The 18,281-nt window shown below is 35.7% G+C and overlaps 3 protein-coding genes and 1 non-coding gene across 7 annotated transcripts; 2 read left to right on the top strand and 2 right to left on the bottom strand.

The window, feature by feature from the left end:
• Positions 1–2,543: 2,543 nt before the first annotated feature.
• On the bottom strand, positions 2,544–4,828 carry LOC133691308 (autophagy-related protein 8i-like). Its single transcript, XM_062111756.1, has 5 exons — positions 4,690–4,828; positions 4,546–4,601; positions 4,365–4,417; positions 2,926–3,044; positions 2,544–2,820 (listed from the first exon to the last, which is right to left on the bottom strand). Exons 1-5 carry the CDS (start codon positions 4,721–4,723, stop codon positions 2,714–2,716), a joined length of 369 nt encoding a protein of 122 aa, XP_061967740.1. The 5' UTR covers positions 4,724–4,828; the 3' UTR covers positions 2,544–2,713.
• An 87-nt stretch (positions 4,829–4,915) lies between these two features.
• TRNAF-GAA (transfer RNA phenylalanine (anticodon GAA)) lies at positions 4,916–4,988 on the top strand. The gene has a single exon. It is a non-coding gene; the product is annotated as a tRNA-Phe (tRNA).
• Positions 4,989–5,131: 143 nt separating this feature from the next.
• LOC133692131 (uncharacterized) lies at positions 5,132–16,194 on the top strand. Of its 4 annotated transcripts, none has more exons than XM_062112846.1 (20): positions 5,132–5,283; positions 5,405–5,694; positions 5,798–5,915; positions 6,003–6,085; positions 6,233–6,465; positions 6,548–6,668; positions 7,432–7,514; positions 7,760–7,969; positions 9,521–9,880; positions 10,318–10,489; positions 10,806–10,994; positions 11,342–11,551; positions 11,634–11,726; positions 12,623–12,837; positions 13,096–13,665; positions 13,760–13,840; positions 13,950–14,035; positions 14,186–14,932; positions 15,346–15,499; positions 15,605–16,194. In XM_062112846.1, exons 1-20 carry the CDS (start codon positions 5,157–5,159, stop codon positions 15,666–15,668), a joined length of 4,206 nt encoding a protein of 1,401 aa, XP_061968830.1. In that variant the 5' UTR covers positions 5,132–5,156; the 3' UTR covers positions 15,669–16,194. The 4 variants fall into 4 exon arrangements, with proteins under 4 accessions (XP_061968830.1, XP_061968829.1, XP_061968832.1 ...); XM_062112845.1 differs by having other exon boundaries at positions 5,795–5,915; XM_062112847.1 differs by lacking the exons at positions 5,132–5,283; positions 5,405–5,694 and having other exon boundaries at positions 5,899–5,915; positions 6,228–6,465.
• On the bottom strand, positions 16,143–17,108 carry LOC133692133 (chlorophyll a-b binding protein of LHCII type 1-like). Its single transcript, XM_062112849.1, has one exon. It carries the CDS (start codon positions 17,037–17,039, stop codon positions 16,239–16,241), a length of 801 nt encoding a protein of 266 aa, XP_061968833.1. The 5' UTR covers positions 17,040–17,108; the 3' UTR covers positions 16,143–16,238.
• Positions 17,109–18,281: the final 1,173 nt, after the last annotated feature.

The raw sequence follows: 18,281 nt of genomic DNA, 5'->3' as shown, positions 1-18,281 counted from the left end.
TGTTTTTTTGTGTTCTAGAGGTTATTAATTGGTTTTAACAAGGTTTTTAGATGTTTTGGGTCAAAAATCGGTAGAAAATCAATTTTTTTTGTAAAAAAAAGGAATCCTGTTTTTCTAGCCAAACCAGTGATTAGATTCTAGGATTAACAAACAACGTGTTGTTCACCTTATTAAACTTTTAAAAATTAAAGGTCCACATGTGAGCCTTTTATTTACTGGGCTAGGCACTCGATCTAGCTTGCTAAACCCAGCAATGCTTTGCCTCATCTTTTTTTTTTCAATTTTTTTTTATTAATGGTATTTTGTGTGTGTGTTTTATAAAATAATTTTAAAATTTATATTTTAATTAATACCCTTTATATATGATTTTTTGGGTTTTTTATCCTCCGTTGAATAACAATTATTTTTTAATTATATTGAGCGTGTTTAATTTTTTTCAAAGTTAGTATAATTCATCTTTAATTTTTATTATATATATATATTTTATATAGATTAAATATTTATTTTTTACAATATTTTTAATATGTGTAACCTTGAATAATATTTTTTTCTTTTCTTTTATTTAATAAATTTTATGTGTGTAAATCTCTATTATAAATTAATTTTCATAAACAAATCCATTAAACACAATTTGATAAAATAATCTGTATTAAGATATTAAACATCTTAATTTATAGTGGTATCTTAATTTTTTCAGTTATCTTATTTTTATTGTTAATTATTTTTTTATTTATTTACACAATGATTCGTGATTTATTTAATTGAATGCGTGCATAATTCATCTTAATTATTTTTTAATTATATTGAGCGTGTTTAATTTTTTTCAAAGTTAGTATAATTCATCTTTAATTTTTATTATATATATATATATTTTATATAGATTAAATATTTATTTTTTACAATATTTTTAATATGTGTAACCTTGAATAATATTTTTTCTTTTCTTTTATTTAATAAATTTTATGTGTGTAAATCTCTATTATAAATTAATTTTCATAAACAAATCCATTAAACACAATTTGATAAATGATTTGTATTAAGATATTAAACATCTTAATTTATAGTGGTATCTTAATTTTTTCAGTTATCTTTTTTTTATTGTTAATTATTTTTTTATTTATTTACACAATGATTCGTGATTTATTTAATTGAATGCGTGTATAAATTTTTTTATTTACATTTTAATTTTTTTATCTAAAAAATGCACTGGAAAATTCTACATGTTTAGATGTTTGTCATCATATGTTGGTGTTTTTATTTTGATCTTTATTTTTATAATATCTTATTTGTTTTCTTAACTCTTTTATAAAAAATTTATTTTTTTTAATTTTATTTTTTAATTCAAGTTGATAGTGTATTGTTTCTTTTTCTATATATATATATATATATAATTTTAATCCTTATTTATCAGTCTACATGTGTTTTTTTACGTGATTCAAATAAATTTAATTTATTTAGTTGATTGAGAATTATTAATTGTTTTTTAAAATACTTACAACATTTTAAATATTTTACTGCGTAGCACAGTTACCAACCTGGGGCATGACACAACTTACCCACAAAGGCACAAACTCTCATCCCTAATTTGTAAATTCTAACTCGAACTTAAATCTAAATTCCCAAATATTCTCCTTCGGTTTGTCGCCTCAATCCTCCTTCCCCTCAAATTCTCCGACCACCTGACCATCACATTTCGTTTCCCGGAAAGCCCACTAGTCCATAAAGATGTTCATATTTCTATTACTACTGCTTTCTTCGTAAAATGTTCGCATGTTGATTTCTACATAACATCTTGAGGTTTCTTTAGACAATATATTAGATAGAAATTAAAATTAGGGTTTAGGTTTATCTCCCTTGTTCTCACGCATTGTCCATTAGCCACAACATCAATCAAACTGAGTTTACTCCATAGCCTGCGAGTAATGTTGTTAACAAGTGAGAATGGAAGTTTGCAATCAACAAAGTGATCTACCAGTGAACATTTCCGTTGGGCTTGACCAGTGGCTGCCATTTCGCGCAATCAAAATTCATCCCCCTTGCTTTGCTGGTTTGAAAAACTCAAGTTGCATACTAGAAAGGCCCTTGTCCGATTTCACAATGTTTGCCCAAGAGGCTCACGAGACATTCTTCTTCGAGTCCAGATCTGCCATTGGTTTCTTGGAGCAACCAGTAGTGTCCATAGAAGGAGCAGAAACCAAACCCCTCTCTCAGCACTCTCTCCCATAAACCAAAACTCTACCCGCAACCTTCCATGCTGGAATCCAATGACAGGTAGCAGCAGACCCACATCGCCAGCCTTTACCTTACACGCGATCACTCCCAAATCCAATCATAAATCACCAAGACCTAACCACTGATCTCTTCCACACAGCAGCCGACAGTCCCTACCATTTTTGATTTGTTTCACAGCGATTAAAATATTTTTGATGACATGAAGGTTGAATTTGGACTTGGTTCCAATGCTGCAATAGTAGTCACTCATGAAGGCCAATCTACACTTGGCTCATTAACATTCCATGAACGAGGATGAAGAAATAGAATAGTTTCCCAGGTTCGCAAGATGCAGTTTTTTTTCCTTGGCCAGAAAACACAACAGATAACATTGATGTTTTGTTTTTTTTATAGGATTTACAGATATCAGAGGAACAAGTTCATGTAGCAGTAAGGGGGACTTTAAACACTGATCCACAATGGAGACAGTGACATTCAATTGTTAACTAATCGGAACAGTATGACCAAAGGTTTTTTCACTGCTATAACACATGTATAGAAATCCATCTTCGTCCTTCAGGGATTCATAAACGGAGTCCATTAAAGCAGCTGCAGGAAGAAGTGATGGGTACCAGATATTAGCTATTTATCATGGAGAAAACACCATGCAACAGAATTGTAAAGAAGATGAATGGTAGCAAATTGTGAGTTGACCTGTTTGAGGTAAGGTATCCTTGACAAACACAAAGAGGGCTTTCCCAGGTGTCAAACGAAGCCTACTGCTTAAAATGTGAATGAATTGCCCAACAGACATGTCTCGAGGAACCAGATATCTATACGAAAGAATGAGAGAAATAAATGAGATACTGAGATGTATAAACCAAGTTGTTCATTATTACTTATGAGTGAGAAAGTACTATGTGCATGCAACATTTATCAGCATTCACAACACCTCCATCCGCATGATATCAAGGAAAGCTTAGATTCAATGAAATGCTGCAAAGCCTACAGAAGCCTGTATAGGATTGACTCCGAGTTGATTTCATATAGGAGGATTGCTCCTCTATAAAGATGCAATAATCGGCCGTAGCAGATTCTTTCAAATTGGATTTCTCCCTAGAAACGCTGCAATGTGCCCGACGCCTGTTACATAAGGAGGGATCTCCTCTGATTTATCCATCTCCTCCTGCCTATTCCAAAAACCCATTTCCCCATCCGAAGAGAAAACAAGCACAAACTGAAAACCTATCTCAGCAAGCGATCATTGCTTCCCATGGTTGCCAAAAGATAGCATTTCATCCTAATATTGGAGAGATCAGAGGACGAAAATATAACAGAAACATGTCACCTAGTTTTAGTATGACTGACCTTGTTACTTGTAACAGTGTTTAAACTCTAGATATTCGTAGGATAAATCTATTCTATACTCATTTTAAAGGCAGCAATCCCCTTGTAAAGCTACCAGCCCATCTAATCATCCTTTTTTCTCCCCAATCAGAAGACTAATTAATGTCATACACCCAAGTCTCACATGTGGTGTGCACAGGGGAGGCTCTTGCCATCTAACTTTGTCCCACTGATTCTGAAAGCAACTCTAAATAGCACTTCTAATAGTTGGCCCATGGTATTTAATCCAGGGTTTCTAATGTGTGGAAGCCTAAGAAAGAGGGTTTTCTTCTGCCTTCCCTTCCTTTTACACCTTCGATTAGGCCACTTAAACGACCGAGGCAAACCTGTGGTCGAGCCTCAAAATCAAGAGATGGAACCCTCTGCTGATAGGCTGATAAGCACACAATCAATACATGGAACCCCGCTCTTCGGGTTGTAGGTAAGAGTGCAGATCTACTCCCCCATTATGTCCATCAATCCCAATCATGCCGATAGGTTATTAACATGCTGGAAGTACGGATTAAACAATAATTTAACTAAAAAAACCGCTGACGAAGACGAGAATCCATGCTATCAATTCAATACTTGAGAAAAGAAAAAGAGCATATCATCTCAACCAGGTCTGGTCAATAACACCCGGATTTAAGCTTGGACAATGACCCACAAAATAATAATAAAAATAAAAAATAGTTTGAATCATCAAACAGTAAGAAACATACATAAAATAAAGATTAGCCAAAGCTGAAAACGAAATTAAGACTTACTTCTTCTTTTCCATCTCAGGAAGGTCAGTTTTGCAGTATCTTTCAACGAGAACCTGCAGAACGATTAAAAATTACTTAAAACTCAAAACGTTTAGATATAGTATGAAAAAATTAATCATAATTGCGCAGAAAAAAGAAGAAGAAAAGATCAAAGACTCCACAGAAGATTCTAGGAACTCACGGGAACTCGAAGGGGGTACTTGGCAATAACATCTTGTGATTCTTCCAGCCTTTGCTCTGTAAATAATTAAGAGTATAGATATTACCTAGGAAAAGAAAACAACAACATTGAAAAGATGGAATAGCAATATAGAAACAAACGAACCAAAAGTGAACTCATCCTTGAAAGACTTTCCCATTGCTGTTGTCTCGTTTCTCACTCGATTACACAGAGAGATTAAAAAAGAAAAGAGATGATGAGCACAAAGCAGCTGGGATGATAACTATTATATGGTCCAGGAGACGCCCCAGAAAGAACCAGTCAACGCCAATCTATTGACCAAGAAAAGTATTATATATTTATTATATAATATGATAGAAAATGCCAACTGGCGGGGATAGCTCAGTTGGGAGAGCGTCAGACTGAAGATCTGAAGGTCGCGTGTTCGATCCACGCTCACCGCATTTTCCTTTTTTTCTTTTTAATTTATTTTGGACATAATTTTATGCGCTAGTTAAAGTTTAAGCCCGGCCCACAATAGTCTCCCTCTGTTTCTCTCTTTAAAACGAAGTCTTGTTTACGATTTATACACCTTTTAAGCAAACACTACTCAAGCTCAGCAGGCAGCAGCCATGGAAGAGCAGCAGCAGAAACAGAGCAGGTGGAAACTAGAGAGAGGGCATTACCTAGGAGAAATATCAGCTCTCTGTTTCCTCCACCCTCCTTCTAACCTCTCTTCTCTCCCTTTCCTCCTCGCTGGTACTTTTTTTTTTCTTGTTTCCTCGTTATTAACTCTCGTGCTCGCCTCATTACTTACAGTTTCAATTCAGTTTATATTTTCTGTGCTCTTAGCATTGTTTCTTCTTTGAATTTAAAACAGGCACAGGATCGCAACTGCTGCTATATAATTTAGAATCAGGAAAAATAATAAAATCCTTTGAAGTTTTTGATGGAATTCGTGTCCATGGAATTACTTGCAGCTCCAGTGAAGAAGAGTCATCGAACTTTCCTTCTTTAACTGTTTCTTTCAAAATTGCTGTCTTCGGTGAAAAAAGACTCAAACTTTTCAACTTACACATTCAAACTCCTTCGCAAGTGAATGCAGATTTAGCTTTGATTCATTGCTTGCCCAAGTTCACTCATTGGGTCTTGGATGTTTCCTTCTTCAAGGTAACTCACTTCTCTTTTCTTCTGTTTTAGCGTTCAATTCATTACTTTTATCTTAAATAGTGTTGTCCTTGTCTATTTTTTTCTTTGGAATTGGCGATAGAAGTCTGCAGTCTCTTCAAGTCAGGAAGAGAGACAATGTCTTGCAATTGGATGTAGTGATAACTCTGTCCATCTCTGGGATATGTCGGTGTCCAGTGTAGTTCTTCAAGTTCAATCTCCAGGTTAGTTTTACCAAAATTTATTGCCTGTGTGGTTGCCCTTCTTATTTCACTTGCCCTTATGTATTTCGATATTTTGTGGACTTGTAGAGAGATGCCTTTTGTATTCCATGCGGTTATGGGGTGACAGTTTAGAAACTTTAAGAATTGCTTCCGGTACCATATTCAATGAGGTGCCTAACGTTTCCTCATGTCTGCTTTCATCTTTACTTGATTTATGTTTATTCTGTAATGACACTGGTTATCGATAGTTGAGATTGATATGGTTCCTTCTACTTCATTCATAGAGCTATAATTTTTCTTTGATTGGGTTAGGGTAGATCATCGTTTGGAAAGTGGTTCCTGTAGAACCTCAACTTGGTGGGCTGCCTTCAACAAGTCTCTTGGAAGATGATATGTATTTGAGCTGTTCATTACCCGACTCTTCCCAGCTTCGTTTTCAGCAGCATAAATCTGCTCATATGTGCAGACTTATTGGACATGAAGGCTCAATTTTTCGCATAGCATGGTCCTCAGATGGATCCAAACTGGTTTCCGTCTCTGATGATCGCAGGTGAAGAATTTTTTTAATTCTTACACTCCTTATTTCTATTCTATGAAGTGGTTTCAATAATGCAATTTCCTTATTGTTACAGTGCTCGTATCTGGGCTGTTAGGGATGAGCTGAAAGATTCAGATAACAGAGAGGAGGAGGTTGCAGGCCCTGTTCTGTTTGGTCATAATGCTAGAGTTTGGGACTGCTGTATCTGTGATTCTGTAAGTCCTATAAGATCCTGGTTTACCTATTTTTTTTATATGATAACGTTTCTGGTTAAAAGAATATTTAAATGAAAGGAATGCACATTCTGACTTCAATTCAAAATTCCTAAGAATTTCATTATAAGTAGATTGCTGATTCTCGTCCCTTTCTTTCTGTCAGAAAGCAATTCATGTGCGCTGCATTTTTAGTATTTATTTTCTTGAATCCATCTTGCTCTACTTTTCCAGTGTATCCATCAGTTAAAAGGATGCTGTCAGTTAAAAGGATGTATGCCATGCCCAAAGGGTGACTTTGAATGAATGAAGTTGATAAACTATTATGGCTGCAATCAATAATTAATTTCCTTCAATGGTCAAGCTCATGATTAGAGCAATTAAGCATGAATGTCAGGGGAAACAAGTATTTTTAATACATCCTTCATTAATTCCCGGTTGATAAATTCTTCCATCGTCGTTCATATGCATTGTTGAATGTATCAGTAGCATCATCTATCATTGTTTTGAAATTCAATCCTAGTTAGAAATGCAGCCCTTCAATTTTCAGAAAGCAGAATCCTACAAGTAGATTTAGATAAATGTTTATTTTTTGCCTGATTCATTTCCGTTTAATTATAATGCGTCTTTCATCTGTTTACTGATACTACTCTACCACATCCTACCACATACTTTGTTTACTGATCATGTAAATCAATTTAATGTCTTTGTTTTCTTTGCTTCTTGCCTGGAACATGCTGACCCTTACTTCCATTTATTCTCTTAGGTAATTGTCACTGCTGGTGAAGATTGTACATGTCGTGTATGGAGATTGGATGGCAAACAGCTCAAGATGATTAAGGAACACATGTAAATTGCGTTTTATTTTTAATTCAGATTGGAGCCTATTTGTTGCATAGATTTGAAGTTACAAAATTGTAAGCGATTATATGGGGGCCCTACTTCCACAAAATTGTGAAGTAGGAGTCACCATGGTCATAATTCCATAACAAAAAAACAATTTTCATTCTTAACCTCTCAAAGAACAGGTTTTTTACTGGCCTTGTAGAAGTTCACTGCCTAATTGGTGAATTCTTGGTTTTTTTTATATACAGAGGAAGAGGTATATGGCGTTGTTTGTATGATCCAACCTCTTCACTCCTCATTACTGCTGGATTTGACTCTTCAATCAAAGTGCATCAAGTTTCTGCTTCTATTTCCCAGAGCTTGGAAGGACAAATTGAATCAAAACCATTCATTGACAGAATGGAGATATTTACCTGTCGCATCCCTAATTCATCTGAATATATTGGTCTCATGGACAGGTAATTTATCTTTGATATCAGAACTTCTTCAACTCATTAATTTATAGTTATATATATATAATACAATAACAATATTAGAATTGGAGGAGCCTGTTCACCATAGATCATTGTAGCTTAGCTAAGGTGGTTTGGGCACGGTATTAAGACCGTGTTTTCTTCATCTGTTTTGCTTATTATGGCTTTTTGTTAATCAGTTGTAGGGCTGATTCGAGATGTATTTGTCATTAGCTGGCCTGAGCTGCTGTTGGTCTAAATTGCCAATGAGTTTTTTGGTTCTTTTACCAGTTTTGCCCTTGTTTTTCTTATTCATTACATGTTTAGGGAGCAAAATTCTTAATGTCCTCTACTTTTGTATGCAAACCAAGAGTGATATAACTGGCTATGATATTTTGGTTTTGGTGCTGGTTCTGGGCTCCAATTTCTCTGGTTTCGCATTTGGAACAAAACTTCCAACATCTTCATAAACTTTCCATATTCATTAATTTACCTAATTAATTTTTGTTTCCTTATTTTTTATTAAGGTACTTGCTCTCTTGTAAAAAAACCTCTTTATGGCTTTATGCTTTTAAACTCCAGTTCCTACTCAACATTGGGATTCCTCCTTTTCAGTTAGTTCTTTCAGAATCTGTTGATACGAGATCGAGATTCAGCCAATAGCAGATACATTAATAAAGGGCCTTAAAATTTTACAAGTATTTTGCTATAATTCATTTTGTCTCACTACTATGGCTGTTCATGAGTAAAAATGTTATTACTTATGGTATTCTTCTAAATTTTAATTTTAATTGATCCTTGACCTTTGTATAGCAGATACATTAATAAAGGGCCTTAAAATTTTACAAGTATTTCGCTATAATTCATTTTGTCTCACTACTATGGCTGTTCGTTGAGTAAAAATGTTATTACTTACGGTATTCTTCTAAATTTTAATTTTAATTGATCCTTGACCTTTGTTTCACTTTTTCTAAGATTTTTCTAAGCATGTTCTTGAAGTCATCTAATATTAACTATAAAGATAAGATTTAGATTTGTCTGTTTAAATCTGACTTGGATTTTTTTTTAATTATAGTGATTTAAATATAACTTAATTATAATAAATCCATATAGATAAGTATCACCAGTTATATTTACAGTTAAATCACAATATACACCTGCAGCATCTTGTGGGCAGGAGTACTATTTATCTGTAATTTACAACCTAATGATGGTAACGAGGCTTTTCCTGCACAATATTTTTACATGCAGGTTTTCCTCTCGAGTTGAGAGGCTGGGGAACGGTTTTTACGCATTGGTATTCTGACATGAGACTTTCCATCTCATTTTGATGTTCTTTTAGGCCTAAAAAAATTGATTGAATTGCATTCGAATAGGTAGATAGTGATGGAAATGCATTCATCTCCAATGTCAAACCCATCAAATGTTGGCTACATACTTCATACTCCTTTGTGCAATAGACTTCATCATTGTCTACTGGTGTCTTCATTATTTGCTATTCTTTTCATCCTGTATAATGTTCATATGTGCTCGAAATGTTGGCTTTTTTTATTGCAGCAAAAGTGAATATGTACGTTGCTTGCATTTCACATGCGAAGATACTCTTTATGTTGCGACAAACAATGGTTATCTGTACCATGCTAGATTACATGGAACTGTGGATGTAAAATGGACAAAGCTTGCTCAGCTCAGTGAAGAGGTGCCGATTGTTTGTATGGATTTGCTGTCCAAAAAACTCCCCAAACATTCCAATGGAGTTGATGACTGGGTTGCTTTAGGAGATGGTAAAGGAAACATGACAATTGTGAGAATTATGGGTGATGTTTTCACTCCTGAAGTGGGTTTCACCGTCACCTGGTCAGCCGGGAAAGAGAGACAACTCTTAGGAACCTATTGGTGCAAGGCATTGGGATGTAGGTAATGATGCCACTAGTGCTAAAAATGTCTCATTTGTCTTTTGTATCCTTTCCCTGAGCAGTACATGGATAACATGCAAGAGGGACAGGATTTATTTCTATGTTACTATCACTAAAATATCAACCAGAGACATTTTTTTTTTATCTTTTTTTCTAATGGTTCAAAAGCTTTGTTATTACATAGTATCATTTTTCGAGTGATTTGTCTGCCACAAATATATAGGTCATATTTTTAGAAAAAAAAAAACAGGTGATTCTTAAATTATACCATGCCTCGTATCATATTAAATTATGCTTTGTGCCATGCAATTCTGAAATGCTTGCCAGAATGCCTATGCATTATCATCTGGAGATCACTCATCTTGCCTTGCTACTTTTGTTGTGGTTGCATCTTTCTTTATTATTCAGATCAAACCATCACCAATCTCTGCTATGCAGGTTCATTTTTACTGCTGATCCTAGAGGAATTTTGAAGCTATGGAGGTTAAGCGATCCTTTACCATCTGGTTCTCTCACTTATGGAAGAACTTTTGATGCATCCCTTATAGCAGAATTCACATCATGTTTTGGAATTCGGATTATGTGTCTAGATGCATCATTTGAGGATGAGGTATCTGCATGTTGCTGTATATACTTTTATTCTCAAATGTTTGTGAAATAACCACAATTCTTCTGGAGCATGAGAAAATAAGAGATAACTATTTCCTTCTTACAAAGAGATGAAGTAAAGCCTTTTTTTTCCTTCTAATTCTATACTCGAGGGGATTTGTGGTTTATTAAATATGAGAGTAAAAGGTATTACAAATCTGGAATCTTTTATTGCTTGAAACCAATATGTAACTTCATTTGCTTTGTGAGCTCGCAGTGACTTCTAAACATTCATATAGCATCTCATATGCTGCTTTGTTCATTATGGTTGAATGTAGGTGCTGGTATGTGGGGATTTGCGTGGAAATCTGGTTCTTTTCCCTTTGTCAAAGGGCTTGCTGCTGGACAAACCTACTCTTCCAGAAATAAAAATTTCACCATTGTGTTATTTTAAAGGATCTCATGGAATATCAACTGTATCCAACATTTCTGTTGCTAAATTGAGTGACACGATTGAAATATGCTCGGTATGATACGAATCACTTTTTGAGTGTTTGCTGGTAATGATGGATTGCTATGATGCATTATACGGACTTCTCTTGTGTTCAGTGTGGAAGAAAGAAAAAAGTTGAATCCTTTAGGAAACAAGTATGTGCATAATCAAATTGGAGGAATAGTTCATAATACACACCTGTCTACAGTGCAACAAAAATAGTATTTCATGGCATGAAACATCCAAATTTTTTTAAAGCATGACTATGGTTCTCTAGTGATGGAGAGAGAATTGTGCTTGCATGTTTTCTGTTTCCTAGTGTGCAAGTTTGTATGCAAGGACTTTCATGTATTAAATTTTTGTCATTACAATTCTTTTCAGACTGGAGGTGATGGTTGCATATGCTATTTAGAATATGACCCAGACCAGCGTGGTTTGGAATTTATTGGGATGAAACAAGTAAAAGAATTGAGTTTAGTTCAATCTGTCTCTGCCGATAACAACTGCCTCGATGATTTGGCTAATTGTGGATATGCTATTGGTTTTGCATCAACAGATTTTATAATCTGGAACTTAATAAGTGAGGCAAAGGTAGTTTCTCTCTCTCAAGTATTCATCCCATCCTGTGTTCATGACTAAACATTTGTTTTATTTCTACTGATGCTTGGAGCAGGTTGTGCAAATTCCATGTGGTGGATGGCGACGTCCTCATTCTTATTATCTTGGTGATGTACCAGAGGCGATGAGCTGTTTTGCATATGTCAAGGTACCTTTTGGTTTCTATTAGTTTAACAATACATTCCAAGCAAAACTTTAGGGAACAGGCTCCTGGTCTCATCAACAAGTGGTACTGCTATATTTTGGACTTGTATGTGATGAGATTGGGACTGCTATGTGGTTCGGTAATTATGCAAGTAGTTACCATAAGAACTGGTTTTGTGTGACAGTCAACTCTTTTTGATCATCAGTAAATATGCTGCAAACCGTTATAGAATTAGGACTTAGATCACCAATGAGATTGCGTACTTAGATCACCATTGAGGGTGCATAGATGCTAGCATAGTTAACCAGATTTTCTATGACAGTGAAGGTTTAAGAATTAGGACTCTGAATATGATTCTTCGCCTCAGTAAGCCACTATCCAAAACCATATATTGATGTACCACTTAAATGAGATTGAACAGAACCCTACTTCCTCATTTTGGAGAAGGTAAATATATCTTAAACAATGATAAACAACTTTAGTAATTAGACTTTTCATTCACCTTTGAGAGTTATATCACCTTTGTTGCAGTCTGTGCTACAAAATGATATTATGCTATATAAACAATGGTTACCATCTCATTGTTTTTTCTTGTTTTCTTGATATCTTTCTTCTGACATTCTGTTTCCCATTGTTTTTCATTGACCACAATACACTTTTCATCAACTATGCATTTAAGTCTCTTCCAAAATCCTAGAGTCTCCTAATATTGTAAACCTGATACAAGCTGTGGAATGACTGCTGAATGATATTGTCGTACTCTAGTGTTTCCTTATCCTAGAGTCCCCTAATGTTGAGGGCCTAATTTTGGAAGCTACTGAGTGTCATTGTAGTACTCAATCATTTCCTTATGCTTATTGTTTCCTGGTCTCATATATTCATCTCTTTTTCCCTCTCAGGATGAGATAATCTATATTCATCGAAAATGGGTACCAGAAAGGGAGTGGAAGATATTTCCCCAGAATTTGCACACCCAGTTTCATGGGAGAGAGATGCACTCCTTATGCTTTGTTTCTAAAAATACACTTGTTGAGGCAAATGGGAAGGATTTTCAGTTTGATAGATCTAGTTGGATTGCTACTGGGTGTGAGGATGGAACTGTGAGGTTGACTAGGTAAGTATGTATGCAAGTAATTAGTTGCCACTTTAATTGAAATCAAGTGAGTTTTTAATGACATTGTTGTTGGTGGGTCCCAAGAACACTGACATGTCTCTCCTCTTATGCATATTTAGAGTGTTGGCCTCCACTATTTCTCACAGCACTTCATTTCTTCCCCTACCTCAACCCCCACATTTTTATTCATTTTTTTGTCCAAATGATTTGTCATTTCTTGGAACCAAACACGGGCAGGTAATTTTGTGATTGGTGTAGGTATATTCCTGGAGTTGAGGGTTGGCTTACATCAAAATTGCTTGGGGAACATGTTGGTGGATCTGCTGTGAGATCAATATGCCCAGTATCAAAGATGCACATAATTGCTTCGGACTTGACCAACTTGTCAGATTGGACAAAGAGACAAAACACTTGTGCAGGGGACATGGATAATCCTTTCTTGTTGATCTCGGTTGGGGCAAAGCGGGTGCTAACTTCTTGGCTACTGAGAGATAGGAATCTAGACAAGGAAAATGTATTTATTGAACAAGAAAAAATGGAAAACGAATATGGCTATAAGCCTTCGTCAGAAGTATCCTCATTGATGTCTTTCAAATGGCTGTCAACTGACATGCCTCCCAGAAATTCCAGTTCTCGTGGAAAAACAAAAGTAGCTGAGAACATACAAGGAATAACCAAAGAACTTAATGTGAATATTGATGTAACATCAGGACCACTTTTACTGGAAAAGGGAGAGGGATATTCAAAAATTTCTTATGATGATAAGTATGAGGATGACTGGAGATATCTGGCTGTCACTGCTTTTCTGGTGAAGTGTGCTGGTTCCAGGTGAGATGGGACAGCTTTAATTTTTGTGATGATTTTATCCTGGCACCGACTTATCCAAATACAATGAAATAATACCTCCATCTATTTCCTTCAGGTTGACTGTCTGTTTTGTTGTTGTTGCTTGCTCAGATGCAACACTTGCACTGCGAGCTCTTGTTTTACCACATCGGTTATGGTATTCATGACGACAACTGTAAACCATTAATTGGTGCTCCTAAATTGTTTTTAATTTAGTTTTTTCTTTTCCCTTGGGGAAATCACTTTTTATTCTTACTTCCTTGCAGGTTCGATGTGGCTTTGTTGGTTCCTCTATCATCACCAGTTTTAACATTGCAGCATGTCATCATTCCTAGCTGTTTGCCTTTTGAAGGTTTAATTATATGACTTGCTGATTACTGTTAGAACATGGCATAAAAAGTGCTATTAAACTCCCTGTCCATCAATTAATTATGTTTTGGTATTTTGTGGTATTTTAATGCCACATTCTTACTTGGAGTTATTAATTTCTCATGATTCACAGAGAACATTCGAATTGGAAATGTGTATATTGTGATCAGTGGAGCTACAGATGGAAGTATTGCCTTTTGGGATCTAACTGACAATATTGAGGCTTTTGTTCAGCGGTTATCAACACTGAACATAGAGAAGTCCATAAATTGTCAAACACGGCCACGCACTGGAAGAGGAAGTCAGGGTGGACGATGGTGGAGAACTTTAAGCAGCGGTGTGCCTAAAAATAGACCAGGTGATGGTTTAGTTGCAATAAAAGCTGGGGAGAGGACTAACTGCAATTTGGCAAATCATCCTATGAATGAAGCATCAACAGCAGTAAGTGACGCGGAAAACTGCACAATAGTTTGTTCTCAAGCTGTAGACAACACACATCATGAACCAGAAGTGAATAGTGTCAATTCCTTGCCAGGAATATGTGAAATAAGGCCTTTCCATGTCTTCAATAATGTTCACCAATCAGGGGTCAACTCTCTTCATATTTCAGACATACAGGATATTCAAAGTTCTGAAAATGGTTTTGCATTCAGTGTAATAAGTGGAGGCGATGATCAAGCACTCCACTGTCTTAAATTTGATTTGTCACCATTATCAACAGGGAAGGATTCTGATGTCGTGACATCAAATCTCATCAATTTATTCACTAGTTCTGAAAGCATGAAGAATAATTGTTGTAGACAAAGCCAGACAAACAAGTACAGGATCAGATTTTTATATCATGACCGAATCATCTCAGCTCATAGCTCTGCCATAAAAGGTAAAATAGAAATTACTCCTTCAAATGAGGGAAGTTTGTGTTGTTGTTTCATTAATATCTTCGGTCTCATGTTCACGGCTGTCCAAATGTTGTTACTATAGATTTTCCAAGTACTCATCCCCTCTTTAGTTGCTGGTTATTTATTGGAAACCATGGCTGATAAGTCTGTGTTTACGTGGATATAGAAGGCTTCACAGTTTGTTTTTCCTTTCTATAACCCTCCATACATGGTGCATCTTTTCAATCATGTTCTTTGTAATGTTGATTTTATATATTTTGGTAGTCTTTTTCTGGCATTTGCAGGACAAATGTGAACCATATGGAAATTTTGAGCAAGGTCTTCTCTAGATTTGATGTATTGGACGCATTTGTTGTGGCCATTGACTGATTGAAATTGGTTTTGTTTCATGAAGGTGTTTGGACAGATGGCATGTGGGTGTTTTCTACTGGTCTTGATCAGCGCATCAGATGCTGGCTTCTTCAGGATAACTGTAAATTAACTGAACAAGCTTATTTGATCATTAGTGTTCCAGAGCCAGAAGCACTGCATGCTAGAGCCCGTGGCAGGTGAGCATAGCCAGTTATGTGCATCACAGCTGCCAGCATAAGCATTTTAGAGTTATGATTCTGATTTTATGATATGACCTTTGTATCTTTTTTGTCTTAATTCAGGAACCACTACGAAATTGCAGTGGCTGGGAGAGGAATGCAAATGGTTGAGTTCTCTGCGTCTTAGGCTGTGGATGGGAGAGATGCAGGTGGTTTTGACAATTGGGTTCTCCCTCGTTAAAACTTTTGACAATGGTGCTAATTGTCTTGTTATGACCATGTGCACCTTACAGTCTCCTATGTTTAACACTCAATGTTGACATAGTGACGTGCTGAACATGCCAGCTGGCTCTTCAACACTCAAAGGCACAAGTTGGGGGATCAATTTTTGAGAAAATGGTTCCTGGCAAAACGAGGTCTGTAGCCTGTTTTCCATTCTTTCTCATATTTCCAATTTGCTTTTCACCCCCATTAAGAGAAGGCTGGGCAAATTTCCGACAAATAAGCGACAAGATCCCATTGACCTGCATAATTTCAGAACCAAAAGAGGACCGGGGATCTATCTGGGGTTTACATGTAAATCAAACCAGTTTGTTATTTAAGATTTGGTTTCATTTTGTAAGTTTGAAATTTCATTGTATGTGGGTTTTGAATCATTGAATTCAGTAAATTCTTGGCATAAATGCACTTAAAGCTTATGTTACAAACGACAAGTATCAGTTGCCTGACTGAAATGTCCAATGCATCACGGTTAAGTTCACTTCCCAGGTACAAAGTTGGTGGCATAAGCCCAAGCATTGTTGTTCACAGGGTCAGCAAGATGGTCGGCCAGGTTCTCTAGAGGTCCCTTCCCAGTCACAATAGCCTGCACAAAGAACCCAAACATGGAGAACATGGCAAGTCTCCCATTCTTGATTTCTTTAACTTTAAGCTCTGCAAATGCCTCTGGATCATCAGCAAGCCCCAAGGGATCAAAGCTGCCACCTGGGTACAAGGGGTCGGTGACCTCACCGAGGGGGCCTCCTGCAATGCGGTAACCCTCAACAGCGCCCATGAGGACTACCTGTGTTGCCCAAATGGCTAAAATGCTTTGAGCATGGACGAGGCTGGGGTTTCCCAAATAGTCAAGACCACCCTCGCTGAAGATTTGAGCACCAGCTTTGAACCACACTGCCTCGCCGAACTTGACTCCATTCCTGGCAAGAAGCTCGGGGAAGACACATCCCAAAGCTCCAAGCATTGCCCACCTAGAATGAATAACCTCAAGCTCCCGGTTTTTGGCAAACGTTTCAGGATCTGCAGATAGCCCTGCGGTGTCCCAACCGTAGTCACCAGGAAATTCACCAGTCAAGTAAGATGGAGGCTCGCCAGAGAATGGTCCAAGGTACTTGACACGGTCAGGACCGTACCAGGGGCTCCCAGAAGCAGCTACCTTTCCTGCTGCCTTCCTCATTGAGACTCTGCCATTGCCACCGCAGGTGGCTGATGAAAACTCAGTGATTCCATTTAAAGGAACAGCTTTGCTTGTGAAAGTAGATGAAAGTGTCATGCTTGCCATGTTTTATGTTTTAAGCAGAGGGTGGAGTGGCTGCTGCTGTTCCTTTTGAGTTGATTGATGAATAGGGGATAGGAGAATCACTCTTTTATAGGGTCTGGTGAGGTCCACAATCCTATCCATGTGGATTTTCCTCTTTCTCCTCATTGGTTGATGAGTTTATTTTAGGTATGCAAAAATCTTATACACTCTCCTAGCCAGTCGATGAGGGCTAGGATGGATTTTGCTCAAATAATTGAGAGATATCCCCAGCCTAATCTAAATTTATTCATGTGATCAAAATTTAAATTCTTCTTCGTATTCATAAATAACGAATTCTTAATGATTCTAATGACATTAAATTAAAAAAAACAGAGAACATAAAGGTGGATTTGAACGGTGTTTTTATTTTTATTTTTTATATTCTTAATTATTTTTAATTTTATCTTTTGAAGTTACGTTAATTGATAATTGAATTTTATAATTTGTTTGTGTTGATTTTTTTCGGGTTTTTAAATATTTTGTTTTTAAAATATCAACATTGAGTTGATTATTGATTTAGTAAAAAAGAATTTGATTTAAATGCTTGTAAAAAATAAAAAAAATGAGGAGATAAAAATTGAAAGTAAGGTGAAGTGGGAACTTTTTTTTTTGTTCTTCATTTTTTTTACTTTGTTCATTAATTTCTTTTTAATTTTATCATTTCACACCATGTCGATTGGTAATTTGACTTGATAATTTGCTTCCTATTGCTTTATATTAGGTTATTGTAATATAAAAAAAAATCCTCATATTGAGTTGGTTATTGATTTTGCGGTAAAGAATTCAGTTTTCTTGGTTGTAAAAAATTATATATAAAAAATCAAAATTAGAAACTTGATAAAATAGTTGTTTTTTTAGAAAAAAAATGGTGTTAGTGCCTTTTTTTTTTTGTTGAAAACTTAGCCTTGAAATTTTATCTTTTTTTTAATCATTTTAATCTGGAAATTATATAATTTAGTCAAAAACTTAATTTTATTCATATTTTAGTTTCTAAAATTGAGAGATAAGATGATTGTTAGAAACAAAGAATGATAATAAATAAAGAGGTCGGTTGGTTTGATTTTAGTGATAAAAATGGTGAAATTTGTTGTTAATATTTCTCTTAACAAGAATAGTGTCATTGAAGTGTTTTTAGACAATCATATCACTTGAAAACATTAATTGGAGTTGTGAGGTTTTGTTTGTTTGATGTTTTTATATATTTTAATTGATTTGAATATTTTT

Source organism: Populus nigra, chromosome 4, assembly GCF_951802175.1.
Source record: "Populus nigra chromosome 4, ddPopNigr1.1, whole genome shotgun sequence".
NCBI classification, from domain to species: domain Eukaryota; kingdom Viridiplantae; phylum Streptophyta; class Magnoliopsida; order Malpighiales; family Salicaceae; genus Populus; species Populus nigra.
This window is presented reverse-complemented; position numbering and strand designations above follow the sequence as displayed.

Bases quoted from the DNA above. Each gene is read 5' to 3' on its own strand.
- LOC133691308 (XM_062111756.1), bottom strand. From the start codon at position 4,723: ATGGGAAAGTCTTTCAAGGATGAGTTCACTTTTG. The intron at 4,602-4,689 runs GTTCGTTTGTTT...AATTATTTACAG, and splicing joins CAAGGATGAGTTCACTTTTG to AGCAAAGGCTGGAAGAATCA. The intron at 4,418-4,545 runs GTGAGTTCCTAG...ATCGTTCTGCAG, and splicing joins AGTACCCCCTTCGAGTTCCC to GTTCTCGTTGAAAGATACTG.
- LOC133692131 (XM_062112845.1), top strand. From the start codon at position 5,157: ATGGAAGAGCAGCAGCAGAAACAGAGCAGGTGGAAACTAGAGAGAGGG. The intron at 5,695-5,794 runs GTAACTCACTTC...AATTGGCGATAG, and splicing joins TGGATGTTTCCTTCTTCAAG to AAGTCTGCAGTCTCTTCAAG. The intron at 10,995-11,341 runs GTATGATACGAA...AATTCTTTTCAG, and splicing joins ACACGATTGAAATATGCTCG to ACTGGAGGTGATGGTTGCAT.
- LOC133692133 (XM_062112849.1), bottom strand. From the start codon at position 17,039: ATGGCAAGCATGACACTTTCATCTACTTTCACAAGCAAAGCTGTTCCT.